Source organism: Bison bison, unplaced genomic scaffold (genome assembly GCF_000754665.1).
Source record: "Bison bison bison isolate TAMUID 2011002044 unplaced genomic scaffold, Bison_UMD1.0 scf7180017864371, whole genome shotgun sequence".
NCBI classification, from domain to species: domain Eukaryota; kingdom Metazoa; phylum Chordata; class Mammalia; order Artiodactyla; family Bovidae; genus Bison; species Bison bison.
Window position 1 is genome coordinate 12,521,964 of NW_011494943.1, and position 12,882 is coordinate 12,534,845.

At 52.4% G+C, this 12,882-nt stretch overlaps 1 protein-coding gene across 8 annotated transcripts in view; it reads right to left on the bottom strand.

The window, feature by feature from the left end:
- CCDC57 (coiled-coil domain containing 57) overlaps positions 1 to 12,882 on the bottom strand; it is a 110,351-nt gene that overhangs the window by 51,149 nt on the left and 46,320 nt on the right. For 6 of the 8 annotated variants that reach the window (XM_010856356.1, XM_010856355.1, XM_010856352.1 and 3 more), the window contains 3 exons: positions 10,209 to 10,312; positions 7,205 to 7,405; positions 1,699 to 1,885 (listed from right to left, as the gene is read on the bottom strand). In XM_010856356.1, the coding sequence (XP_010854658.1) occupies positions 1,699 to 1,885; positions 7,205 to 7,405; positions 10,209 to 10,312 (492 nt within the window). Of the gene's footprint in view, positions 1 to 13; positions 1,013 to 1,033; positions 1,109 to 1,698; positions 1,886 to 7,204; positions 7,406 to 10,208; positions 10,313 to 12,882 lie in introns of those variants that run through there. The other 2 variants (XM_010856360.1, XM_010856359.1) reach the window with 2 other exon arrangements.

The window sequence follows — 12,882 nt, forward strand, 5'->3', positions numbered from 1 at the left end:
GAGCAGTGGCAGGGCTTGGCACAGAGGCCAAGGTGAAGGAGAAGCAAGGTTCAGATGTGGGAAGGAATGCAGTGGAATTAAGAAATGGAGCCGTAAGTGAATGAAGGCCATGAAATGACAGGAATGTGGGGCGAGAAGCACATACACGACATGACGCTTAAAAGTAAAAATAGGGTTTTTAGTGAACTTGGCAGAAGATGGCCCAGAAGTACCCCTAAGGAACAAGCAAAGCCAAACCTTCCCCTTCAACTTGTGGAACAGAAGGAGGACTGAACGAAAGGAGGGCTTTGTCAAACGGGTCCCAAGGGAAGGAGCCAGCTCCCGTGAAAGACGCCCTCGGTTGCTGCTCGCACACTGATGACATCTAGAAATACACTGAGCGCTGCTCACCCTTCTTCTTTCAGGGGTGGGTTCTTAGAAGGACAAAGCCTCTGAGCAAAGTCTCGCCCAGGTCCCATGCACACAAAAGGTGGATGTGTACAGTGGTCTCCAAGTACAACTGGGGATCATTTTACACGGATGGTTTGGTTGACCTCTGTGTCTCGGGCGCCTGGCACATAGCAGCCACTCAAAAAGATGTCTGCTGAAAACACAAGTGACTTGTCTGTTCCTCCTTAGATTTTCCAGGGTCTTCCACACCCTCTCCCCTCAGTTCCGCAGTCCCCTTTGTGCTCTCGAGTCCCACTTTCAATCGCTTGGTAATTTCAGGAGTCAACATATTAAGGCTAAATATTAATGTATTCAAAACAACTATTCTCGTTCATGCAGGTATGTGCTGGGGAGAGACCAGGGTGGATGTTCTGTCCCATCTCCTCCCCTTCAGTGGGAAGTGCTTTCTGGACACTGCAGTGGTTGGGGGTGAGAAGGACCTGGGAGGGAAGCCGGGGCTCTCGTTAGCCGAGAGAAGCATTTTGTGGATACCCTGTTGCTCTGAGCTCTTTACAGCCACACTGGAGCACTCTGCCTCCAACAGGAAATGCAAGTCAGAGACCTTGCTCCTAAAGTAGGTGAGCTGTCATGGAGAGAGGGGTGGCTTAGTTTCATATCCACAAGGTGAAATCCCAAAGACCGGAGATTTGGAGATCATCACAGTTACTCAAAGCTGTAGCTGGAAAAGGACAGAGGCAGGAGCCACAGAAGGTGAGGGGGAGGCTGCGAGAAAGGGGCCGGCGCCTTGGCTGCAGGAAAACCAAGGGGTTTAAAAGCAGGGAGGCTGGTGCGCTGAGACACTGGGAGAGGCTCAATGTCTAGTAGCTCTAGTGGGTTAATCGTGGGACCTCAGGCCCAGTCCATGGGTCCCTTTCTCAGGAACCAGCACCATGACGGGCAGCCTGGGCATCTGCAGCCCACGGTCCAGGCTTTGGCCACACCGCACACACTGCCGCCTTTATCCTGAGGAGGCTAAGGCTGTGGCTGGCCTGGGAACACGGCAGCCTTTGCTGCCACCACAAAGCCGCATAGAAATGCCAGCTGCTTCGCTAACCTGTGGCATTTTTCTCACAAAATGCTGCCAGAAGGGTGGGTTCACAGGACTCCCACGGCAGAGATCAAGCAGAGTCCTGTCTGTCCTTCCTTCTGTCCCCACCCCCAGCCTGGGCTGGGCCTCCCCACTCCGCCCAGCCCTCCTCGGGCCAGCCCTGCCCTGCACCCTGCACCTCCATCCCCAGAGCAGGGGCGGAGTGGGGGGGAATGACCCACCGGTAAGGTGCCCCAGCTCCGCTCGCAGCCGGTTTCCCAGCTCCAGGAGCTGCTCCTTCTCCAGGCGCAGCCGCAGGATCTTCCTGGCAGCCTCCTTGAGCTTCCTCTGGAGTCGGGGCACAGACAGGACCTGCAGGGGCTGCGTCCCATGGTCCTCTGTCCCCGCGGGTCCCCCGTCTGCAGGAACCTGTGAACAAACCCACATGGCAGAGACCATCAGATGAGCCTGGGGTTGTGGGGCGGGGAGGAGGAAGTGGGAGTTGGGGTGCGGACGGCGGGACACTGCCTGACCAACTGTCCCAGAAGCCACACCACTGGGTGACGTCCCTCCAGCCTAACAGACAAACGGGCGTCCCTGCAATATGACTCATCCACAGCAGCCTTCACTCTCATTGTGGGGGGGCGGGGGGAGAGAAGTATGTGATGAAGGTCGTCAAAGCTCCTAGGCCAAGGCTTGCCTGCCCTTGCTTACTCTGTGGCTCCCCCACCCCCTCACCACCAACGCTTTTGTGTCTTTCCAGTGAAGACAATGAGGAAGCAGCCCAGGCCCAGGACCCATGAGGGCTACACGTGTGATCACCACCTCCTCTGCTGGCCCCTCTGTCATAGGCTGGGTGCCTGCTGTCTGTCTGGTATGGAAGGGGGCCGGCGGAGACCCGAAGTGAGGCCCTGATGGGAACCCAGCCTCGGTTACTCTTTCTCCAGCCCTGGACATTTGCGCGGCTGGGCCCCTCTCCAGTGCCCCCTCTGCCCTCACTCGCTCAGCACGTTGCTTCCCCTGCCTCCTCTCTGACTTCATCTGTCCAGACTCCTAACTCAGACACTTACTCCACCTGTCCTTCAGACTTCCCTCAACCATCACAGGCTGGCCCAGGTTTCCCACCATCCTGACCCTGACGAGAGTGCAGAAATCAAAGGAGGCCAAAGGCAGGAGCAGTGGCTGCTTGGGGTCTCAGCTTGTGGGCCAGGAGGTAGTCCCGGGAAAAACACCCAGGCTCTGAGCCCCCTTGCCCGGGCGGTACCATGCGGCCCTTCACTCTACCACTGACCCAGCTGTCCCATTTCCCGCTATCCCATGGTCCAACCGTGTGGCTCTTACACACACATGGTGTCCTACCTAGAGGGGTTTTTGGAACGGGGTGGGGTGTGGGGAAAAGAGAAAGGGAAAAAGGAGAATGTGTGTGGCTGCCTTTGTGCTGGGCAGGGGCCCAGGAAGAGCCAGTGGTGTCCAAGGCCCCGAGGGAAGCAGGTGGCCTACTTAGGCATGGCTATGGCTGACACCTATGAAAAGCGCGCTGCTGACCCAGCCAAGCGAACTGGCGCCAGAACGAGGAACCTGCTCTGTGTCCCTGGAACAGGAGCACACCCTGTCCTGGCCCAGTTTCCTGGTGTGTCTTTTCAGGGCTGGCATACACCTGTGCCCTCCTATGGCCTTGGAGCCACGCTGACCGCACAGCAGTGCCTCCAGCACATGCCTGGCATGTGGCGTGAAGGGGGCATATGGAGGTGAGATGGCAAAGGGAACATCAGAGAAAGGCCTTGGCTCAGGGTCTCTCAAGGGCACAGGACCAGGACTGGTGGGAGACCTGGAGTGGGAATTCGCACGTGGGGCTGCACAGGCCCCAGGCGGCTGACATGACGACCCCTTTGGAAAGTCGCACAGCCTCCAGGGGTGCAGCCCTGGGGTTGGGGGACCAGCCCAGTCAATTCTCCAGGCTTGGTCCCTCTCTACAGGGATATGCTGTAGGATTATCTTGTGTTATCTGAAGTAAAATCCTGAAAACAGAGCCTTTCCAAACCTCAGGACACTTAGAAATCTAAAAATCTCTTCAAAAGCAGCACCCCTGCACCACCACTCCACCCCACCCCCATCCCCCCGCCCAGCAGATGGCCCCTGGCCTGGGCCAAGGAACCAACGCTGCCCAGGGAGTGGCAGCTCTCAGGGCTGGGGAGTCCTGATCTTAAACGGTCCGTGTTCTTTCATACCATGATCGCACGCGATGAGTGGGGGACTGCAGCTGGGCCCCCCGCTCTTAAGCTCAGTTCCTGGTAAGATGAAGCTTATTTTGATGACTCTACAGCCTCAGCCCACAGTGACACAATGCTAATAATGACCTGAAACACCTAGGAGCTTCTGCACTGCTACATTCAGGGGCCAAGGTCCCACTCTGTGACGGCCACATCCCCCTGCCCCCACCTTGCTCGGGTGCCAGTCCCAGCATCTTGGCCAGAATCCACGCAGCAGAGGGGAAGCTTGAGGCGTCCTAATGACTCTGTTCCCCAGGGAAGGGAGTGCCTGGGCTCCCCCCACCCCCCGCCCCCACCCCGTGAGAAGCCCTGTGGGGAGGCTGAGGACCAGGGAGAAGCAGTGCGGGCTCCAGTGGGAGGGAGAGCAGCGCCGGCAGCCAGCACTGTCCCCTGGCGGTCGAAGCCGGGAGAAGTACAGTAGGCGTCTTGGGCTCTTTGCAGAGGGGCCCGCGGGAGGGAGGGGCCTGGGTGAGCAGAGAAACACCCAGTGTTCCCAAGTGTGACCATGCAGCCTGAGGGGTGCTCCACGGTCTGCAGGTCCCTTCCGGGCTGGGGGTCTGGACTTGATGTGGCAGAATCTCATCCCCACGGAGAAGCTGCAGGGGTGGCCTGAGGCCCCACGCCCCTCTCACTGCTGGTGCTTCCTCCCCTCTCCACAAACATCTCTCTCTGAACCACCTGAGGGTGAGTTGGAGACATTGCACCCCTTTCTGCCCCGATACTTCAGTTTGTACTTTCTAAAAATAGGGACATTCTCTTAGTAATCAGTTAAGAAAGCTGCCCAGATGGCTGACCCAACCCATCTTGAAAGCTGCACAGCCTCTAGGGGTGCAAAGGTTGAGGGGGTAGGGGAGCGGCTAGGCCATCCTTTTTCTAGGCTTGGTCCTCCTCTACAGGAACACGGCAGAAGTTTCACAGGGCCATGGCATTATGACCTAACGCACAGTCCACAGGCACCTCCATCAGCTGCCCAGAGGACATCCTTTATGGCCTATTTCTCCTGCCTGGGGTCCACAATCTCACACGTCTTCCATGTCCCAGGCGCCTCAGTCCTCAGAATGCTCTCAACAGGACAGTCTGCATGTTTAGTGTCCCTCGCTCAGGATCTGTCCAAAATCTCATACTTGGGAGTCAGGAGTGAGGCTATCCCTCTCCTGTCCATTGGCTCACGATGTCCCTCTGTCCCAATGTTGGCAAAGGAAGCTAGCTGATCCCTTGGAAGTGGTGTCCACAGGCTGCTGCACTGGAAAGTTACTGAAGAACTTGTAGGGAGATTCCTTATAAACAGCTTGTCCAGAATTTCAGCATCCATTGACGACATTCCCATGGTATCATTCCTTTCACATCCTTGGCTGATGTTCTAAGTAAGAAAGAGTTTCCCTCTCTCCTTCCTTTCCTTGTCAGCTTATGTGCATCAGCATGAATGCAAATTTTGGTAGACAAATTATAACAGTGACTTCATGAGTGACTAGTCTGGATCTGGTCAGTGGGAGCCCTTTATGGGGCTCCTGCCTCCTTGTCATGTCTCTGTGGCGGTGGAATCGGCCTCTTACCCTGGTTCTTCTCTGCAGAGCATCAAGTTCAGGAATGCGATCTAGGTACTGGCTATGTGCTCACCCACCCTGGGGAGCCACTGTTCCTTGGCTCCCAGTGGATGGAGCCAGGATGTGTGAACACCCCTCTCTTCAAAGTAACTCACGAGTTTAACCTGGTGACTCCAACCCCAATTTGTGCCCCAGAGGTACCTCAGCCCTCTCCACCACCGTTTCCCCCAGTCTGGGAAGCCTGATGCCCACAACCTCTTCTCTGGGCACCCAACACACAGCTGGGCAATTACAAGTGGAGCCTGGATTGGGTGGGCCTGGTCTGGGCCAAGGGTTTCCTATGCCTCCAATTTTTCACCCTAGGAGTGACCTCACCAAGGTCATGGGACACCTAGACCTGGAAGGAGGTGGGACCCTGATAGCTGTGCAGAAACTACAAGACCCAGAGAGCTCACTCAACACCCACCCTGGGAGAACAGCCGTGGGCCTCAAGTTGCTTCAGATCCCAGGCTGTCTGCCAAGGGATAAGTACCTCAACTTTAATTTCCACTCATTTGCAGAGTTTCTTCCTCTTTCACTCAAAACAGGTGGGGTTAGTGAGTTATGTGAGGGCTGCTAACAAGGGAGCTATGAGGGCCACTGGGGCTGCAGCAAGCCCCTGGCAGCACCCGGAGCAACTGTGGCCATGGCAGGAGAGCAGACACATCACCGCTGGCAACTGCTGCCCAGCCGGGCCTGGAGCTTCTGGACTTGACTCCTGAGATACAGGACTGTGGAGATGTCTGAGGCTCCTGGGGACAGCATCCACCTACCGATGGCACAGAGGGTTCACTTTACACTTCCAGTGTCCCCACAGCTCAGACTCCCTCAGCCTCCCCCTCACCAGCCCCTAAAGAAACTCCTCACATGTTTGCCTCCGCCAAGGCACAGTGGCCCCCCTCATGTTCACTGGGCCAGACAGCGTCCTGGGCTGTGTATTCTCCCTTCGAGGCCCTTCACAGCCCCTGATAGTGGGTCCTGGAGTCAGGTCCCTCCTGTGTCCCTAAGTCACTCTCATAGCTTGGTCTGTGGGATGAGAGCCACTCAGCAGGGAGTGAGGTCGGTAGGGAATACAGTCAATGCTGTTTCTGCCCAAGGACTCTCAGCACCTTCCAGACGTCATCTTATTGTCCCTAAAACCTTCAGCTTATCACTATCACCATCTGCAAACATAGGTAACACAGGTAACTGCAGGTCACCGCAGCAATTACAGGTAATTACACATAATTACAGGTAACTGCAGGTCACCATCTGTGGTTGCAGGTAACTGACAGGTCTCAGGAGGTGTGTCACATGATGTCCTGTGACAAAAGCCATTCTTTGCAGCATTTCTATAACGGCATTCAGGAAGCGGGAAAGTAGCCTGTTTGGTACGTACGTAGGGAAAACGTGCTGCGGTAGCACTCATGCCCTGGCCTGGGACCTTGGCCTAAACCCAACCATGGAACTTGAGGGGACTGGGTGCCAAGGGCCTGACCAGGACCAGGACACTAGGTGGCCTGGTGGCCAGTGCTCCAGGCAGGATCTCACACACTGAGAAGCTCATGAGACCCACAGGGTCCACCCCTGGGAGTCCTCTGGAAGGAAAAGTCACCTTGTTACATCCATTTCAGGGCTTCCCAGGCCCTTGAAGCACATGGTCAAGGCCTCCTGTTCTAGAGGACACGGAATGGCCCCCTTCATGTGTGCAGGCTCCCTATAGTTTTAAATGAGGGATCTCAGCGACCTGCACGACAAGGGTGGGGTGGCAGCCCTTTACGGCGTCTGCAGAGAACAGCCCAGACAAAGCCAGCCCAGCCAGGGAAGAAGAGGGAGGGAGGGGAGGCTCCCCACTGGCCAAGACTGCACCCCAGACAAGTCCCGGCACAGGATGCAGAGCACCAGAGGGCACCCACCTCTCCTCCAACAGCTGCAGTATCTGAGGCCTTTGGTTGCTGCCTGCTGGCAGTGCCCCCACTTTCCTTCCGAGCTGACCCGAGATGCTTCTCCAGCTCGGCCACCTGCTTCTGCAGCTGCAGAGCCTCCAGGTGCACCTGGTCCAGCTCGTGGGGAAGCTCTCGCTGGATGGTGTCCACGTCCAGGGCTTCCTGCAGCACCTGGGAGGCCATTTTAGAGGCAATGTTAGGAAGGAGGCAGGCTCTGGGAGGGGGTCTGGAACAGATCAGCAGGGAGGACTGGGAAGCAAGAGAAGGGAGGTACTAGGTGGCAGAAAGTCCAGAAAGATCAGAAGGACACATGCCAGTCAGCCTCCCCTCTCTGGCTTAATTCCAACCTCCATAAGACAGCACCCCCACAACCAAGCCACTGCACTTCTGCATGAGCAGCCTGGGTTAGCTGCGGGGTGGCTGGGAGGTACGTGAGCAGAGTCCAGGCCAGAGCTCTGGGGCCACCCTGTCCTTCAGCTGCCTCTCTGGATGTCTGCACTCCCGGCATAAAGAGGGAAAGACAGGCAAAAAGAAAGACACACTTCTCTACACCCTCAACTTTCCCATTTTACTCTCAGGAAGATAAGATACCATCTTCCTATTCCGGAGGCTTCCACCATGCTTCCACCTGGTGGCTCAGCTGGTAAAGAGTCTGCCTTAATGCAGGAGACCTGGGTTTAATCCCTGAGTCAGGAAGATCCCCTGGAAAAGGGAACAGTAACCCACTCCAGTATTTTTGTCTGGAGAATTCCATGGAAAGAGGAGCCTGGCAGGTCACAGTTCATGGGATCACAAAGAGTCGGACGTGACTGAGTGACTAACACTTTCCTGTTCCAGGGATTTCTATAACGAGTTTGTAATGAATATTTTATTCTTTGTCACATACACCAAAAAAGGTGATCATCTGATAAACAAACATTGTTAAGTAAAAACAAATAGAAAACACCTTTTAGGGTAGACTTTTTCCCTCAGGATAATCAAATAATCTGTGATTACCAAGACAAAATTAAAAGTTCTTATTTACATATTTATTTCCTGTTTGTAGCTTGTGGGGTGTGTGAAATCCTCATGGTGGGGCAGAACTGGGAAAGGGCACAGATCTGAAGGACCCCTGCCCTCATATGTGACACAGGTCTGCAACCCCAGAAAGAGAAAAGCAGTCAAGTTCATCCCCACTGCAACAGCACAACTGCTCTTCAGTCAAGATAAGGCATCTGATTTCCAGGCACTGCCTGCTCCCCACAGAAGACAGAAAACTCTGAGCAATGTCTGTCACTAGCTAGGAGTTCTGTTCCACAGAAGATGCAGAGTCTGTAGGATGGTGTAACCTACATACTTATGGACTTGAAAGGACACGGGAAAATGGCCCCATGGGAAAGAAATACCACAAGGCAACACGGAGGTGTGACACCGCCAACACCAGCAGTAAGAGCTGTGCTCCCAGGGACATCATCAAGACCACGGAAAGATAAGGCAGGGAATGGCAGGAAAAGTCTGCAAATCACGTATCTGACCAGAGACTTGAACCCAGAAAATACAAAGAACTCTGATAATTCAACAATGAGACGACAGACAGCCCAATTAAAAATGGGCAGAGGATACTCATGGACATGTCTTCAAAAAAGACATACAAATGGCTGATAAGCACACGAAAACATACTCAACGTCATTTTTTATCAGTTCAGTTCAGTTGTTCGGTCATGTCCGACTCTTTGCCACCCCATTTCTTTTATCAAGAAAATGCAAATGGGCCACAGTGAGATCCACCTCAAACCTGCTAGGACGGCTAGAGTCAAAAAGACAGAAAGCAGTTGCTGCTGGTGAGGACGTGAGACACGGGGGCCCTCGTGCACCTTCTGGGAGTGGAAAGTGCTCAGCCACTGTGGAAATGTTTAGTGGTTCTCCAAAAGTTAAATGTAGAATTACCCTGAGACCAGGGATTCCACTCCTTTACATCTACCTGGAAGAACTGAACCACGCGCTTGGACAGACAGGAGTCCACCACACTGACAGCAGCCAAATGGCAGAAGCGACCCAAGTGTCCGGCAGATGAGCGGGTACACTGAATGTGGGGTTCTTAAGAGGAAGTTCCGACCCCTGCTACAATACGGATGAACCCTGAGGACGTTATGCTGAGTGAAAGCAGCCAGTCACAGAAGAACAAATACTGAGTGATGTCACTCATAGGAGGCTCCCAGAGGAGCCGGCTTCACAGAGACCAGAAGAGTAGAGTTTACCAGGGGCTGGGGGCAGGAAACAGGGAGTTAGTGTTCAATGGGGACAGAGTTTCTGTTCAAATGATAAAAATGTCCTATTCGGAATAGACCCTGGTGATGGGTACACAATACTGTGAATATACTTAACGTTACTGAATTGTACACACAAAAATGCCAAATTTTGTTATGTATATTTTACCAGAATTTAAAAAAACACTAAATAAAAGAGGTATCAAAAGAGTTATCACGAGATGACAGCAATAAAGCACAGGCTGGGTCACCAGCCCCAGGTGCCAGGGTGGCGCCGCGCTGGAGTTGTCCAGTTGTCCCACCTCCACAGGGACGAGTGGGTCAGCCCAGCGCCTGGTTACAACCTGTCCCCCAGAAGGCCGGGCTGCAAGGGGGGCACCGGGTGAAGCATCTGGAGTCACAGACAGTGGTGACGAGCACACGCTCTTGCCACAGCTCGGTGCCTGGGCTTGACGTGGGTCCCTGGACTCGCCCAGCACACCCTGGGTGGGTGTCAACGGCCAGCACTGTCCCCCCGCCCTGGACTCCCCTCTGTCGTCTACCCCGTCCTCACTGTGTGCCTCCCAGGGACACATGACAGGTGAGCCAGCTGTTCCCAGTAATAACCCCGTCCTCACAGGGCACGGGAGGCACAAAGAGGCCACAGCAGATTCCTGGAGTTCACTGCCACCCCAGCAGTGCCTTCAGTTGGGAGACCTACGCAGTCGAGCATCAGAGGGTGGCCATACCTTCTGTCTCAGTCGTGCCACCAGGAAGCTCAGGAGATGCGCTCTGTCTCCAAGCCTTCTGAGTGCCAGTCCCATGGACGCTCTATCGACTGGCACAGCTCCTCCTGCAGAAAGAGCGATTTTGTCAGAATAACATTCCTACCGTCCTGGGGGCGCTTCCAATTGCCCGTTGTTCCCTTGGGGAGAAGGACATCTGTGGCGTCCAGGGCAGAGGTGCGTGGGTGTGTTCTCTGCCCTCCTCCGAGGATGGCTACTTGTCACTGCTGGTCCACTGGGACGCTGAAGACAGTCTAAGGCCAAGTGGGTGCAGCTGGGTGCCCACAAGGACTGAGACGAGATGCACGTGAAGAACAACCTTTATGCCAAGAAAGGAGGAGTCTTTGCAGAAGAAAAATCCAGCTTTACCAGCTAGTGTCTGTTAGAGGCTGGCCTGTGTTGACTCCTAGTCATTTGGCCAGGAATAACGAGAATGTCCACACAATCCACAGGTCAAAGAAGAAACCACAGTGGCTATTAGAAATTACTTTGAGCCGAATTACCATAAAAGCATGGCTTATCAGAACGTAAGGAGTGCATCTAAAGCTGTCCTTTCAAAAGTATTTATAGCCACAGAAGACTTTTTTTAGAAAAGAAGGATGAAAGATAAATGGGCTGAATGTCCATTTCAAAAATGAGGAAAAAAGCAAACAAGGTAGAAGAAAGGACACAATAAGCCAGTATTAGATGCACTGGAGAAGGCAATGGCAACCCACTCCAGTGTTCTTGCCTGGAGAATCCCAGGGACGGGGGAGCCTTGTGGGCTGCCGTCTACGGGGTCGCACAGAGTCGGACACGACTGAAGCAACTTAGCAGCAGTAGCAACAGCATATGCTGAGCAAACACAAAACAGTGTGTAATAGAGGATGACACAATACTCAAAACATCCATGACAGAATCCAAAATCACTCGTTATACCAACAACAAGGAAAATTGTACCTTGGATGATAAAAGACCTATCAAGAAGACAGATTAAAGCAATTCCAACAGGCAATATAATACAGTCTCAAAACAAATGGAATACTGGAAGTTTCAGCAAAGGTATGAAAAAAAAATTTTTTTTAATATAAATTTTAGAACCGAAACCATAATAAAAATCTCACTGGATGGGCTCAACAGAAGAACGAATTGGTGAACTTGAAGAAAAAAACAGAAAATTTCCAATCTGAACAATAGAGAAAACAGATTGGAAACAGACAGACAGAGCCTCAGTGACCCAGGGGAGAAAAACAAAAGTTCTAATACTCTTGCATTGGAGTCCAAAAAGGAAGGACAGTGTGGAGCTAAAAAAATACTTGAAGAAGTAATGGTTGGAAACTTCTCAAATTTGGTTCAGTTTCAATGCCAAAAGGATAAGCCAAAGAAATCTATGCCCAGACCATCATAATCAGATTTCTGAAACTAAAGACAAACTTTGAAAGCAGGCAGAGAGAAATGATTGAAAGGCAATAGACTTCTCATCAGAAACAATCATGTGATTTCTCCCCAGAAGAAAATGGTTTAATGCTGAAAGCAAAGAACTTTAAACTCATAATTTTATACCAGTGAGTATACTCTTCAGGGATGAAGGTGAAACAAAGACGTCTCGGATGTAGGAAAACCTTGTGAGTCTGTCACCAGCAGCCTTGCTGAAAAGGATCTGCTGAAACAAGTGCTTCAGACAGAAGGAACCTAGAATCAAGAAAGAGTCACAGGAAGGATAAGGATTCAAGGAAAGAATGGACCATTCCTCTACTCCTGAGTTTTTAAAATTATGTTTGGCAGTTGAAAGCAAAAATGAGAATCCTGTCTGATGTGGTTCTTGATGTACAGAGAGGTGGTATTTGCAAAAAGAAATGGGGTGTTGAGGCCTGACTGGTGCTAAGATCCCCACATTCCACTTGAAATTGCAAAGTGCTGACATTAGTTGACCGTGATAAGTAAGTATACTGTAATTCTTGGGGAAAACACTAGAAAAAGTACCTAAAGAGACCGACTGAAAAACCAGATTAAAATAGAACACTAAAAAATGTTCAAGTGACCCAGTGGAGGCAGAATCATGACAAAAAACACAGATTTGTATTACAATAGGAATAGGAAGAAATTTCCTTAATCTGATACAAAAAAGTAACGATTAAACTTAAAAGTAAAGTGTTGAAAATTCTTCTCCGGGATCGGGAAGAAAGTCAGCTATGATCAACATCATAATAAAGAGTTCAGTCAGGGGAAATAATACAAGGGAAAAAAAGTAAAAGATATCAGCACTGGAAAAGCCAAAAGTAAGACTTCCACTACCTGGGACAAGATGACCAGCTGTGTAGGCAGAGTGTCCTGCCTGCCTTTTCCTCTCCTTCCTGAACAATCGAGCCCATAAATCATCAGATGGGCAGCTGGAAGTTACCCTGAGGGGGCTGATCTGCCTGAGAGCTGCAACCCAGCTGGAGAGGGAATCAGGATGGAGGGCAGCCTGGCTCGGCTGTCAGAGCCAGGGTGGGCCTGGGTCAAAGAGTGGGACCTCTATGTGGGAAAAGGCCTCTGTCCGTGCAAGGGAGGGTGCTCACACCCACGAACTGGATGGAAGAAGTAACGTACGGAGGACAAGGAGTCAGGCTTTTCGTTGGAAAAGGAAGTTAAGAGAAATGGAAGTGGAGACCAGAAC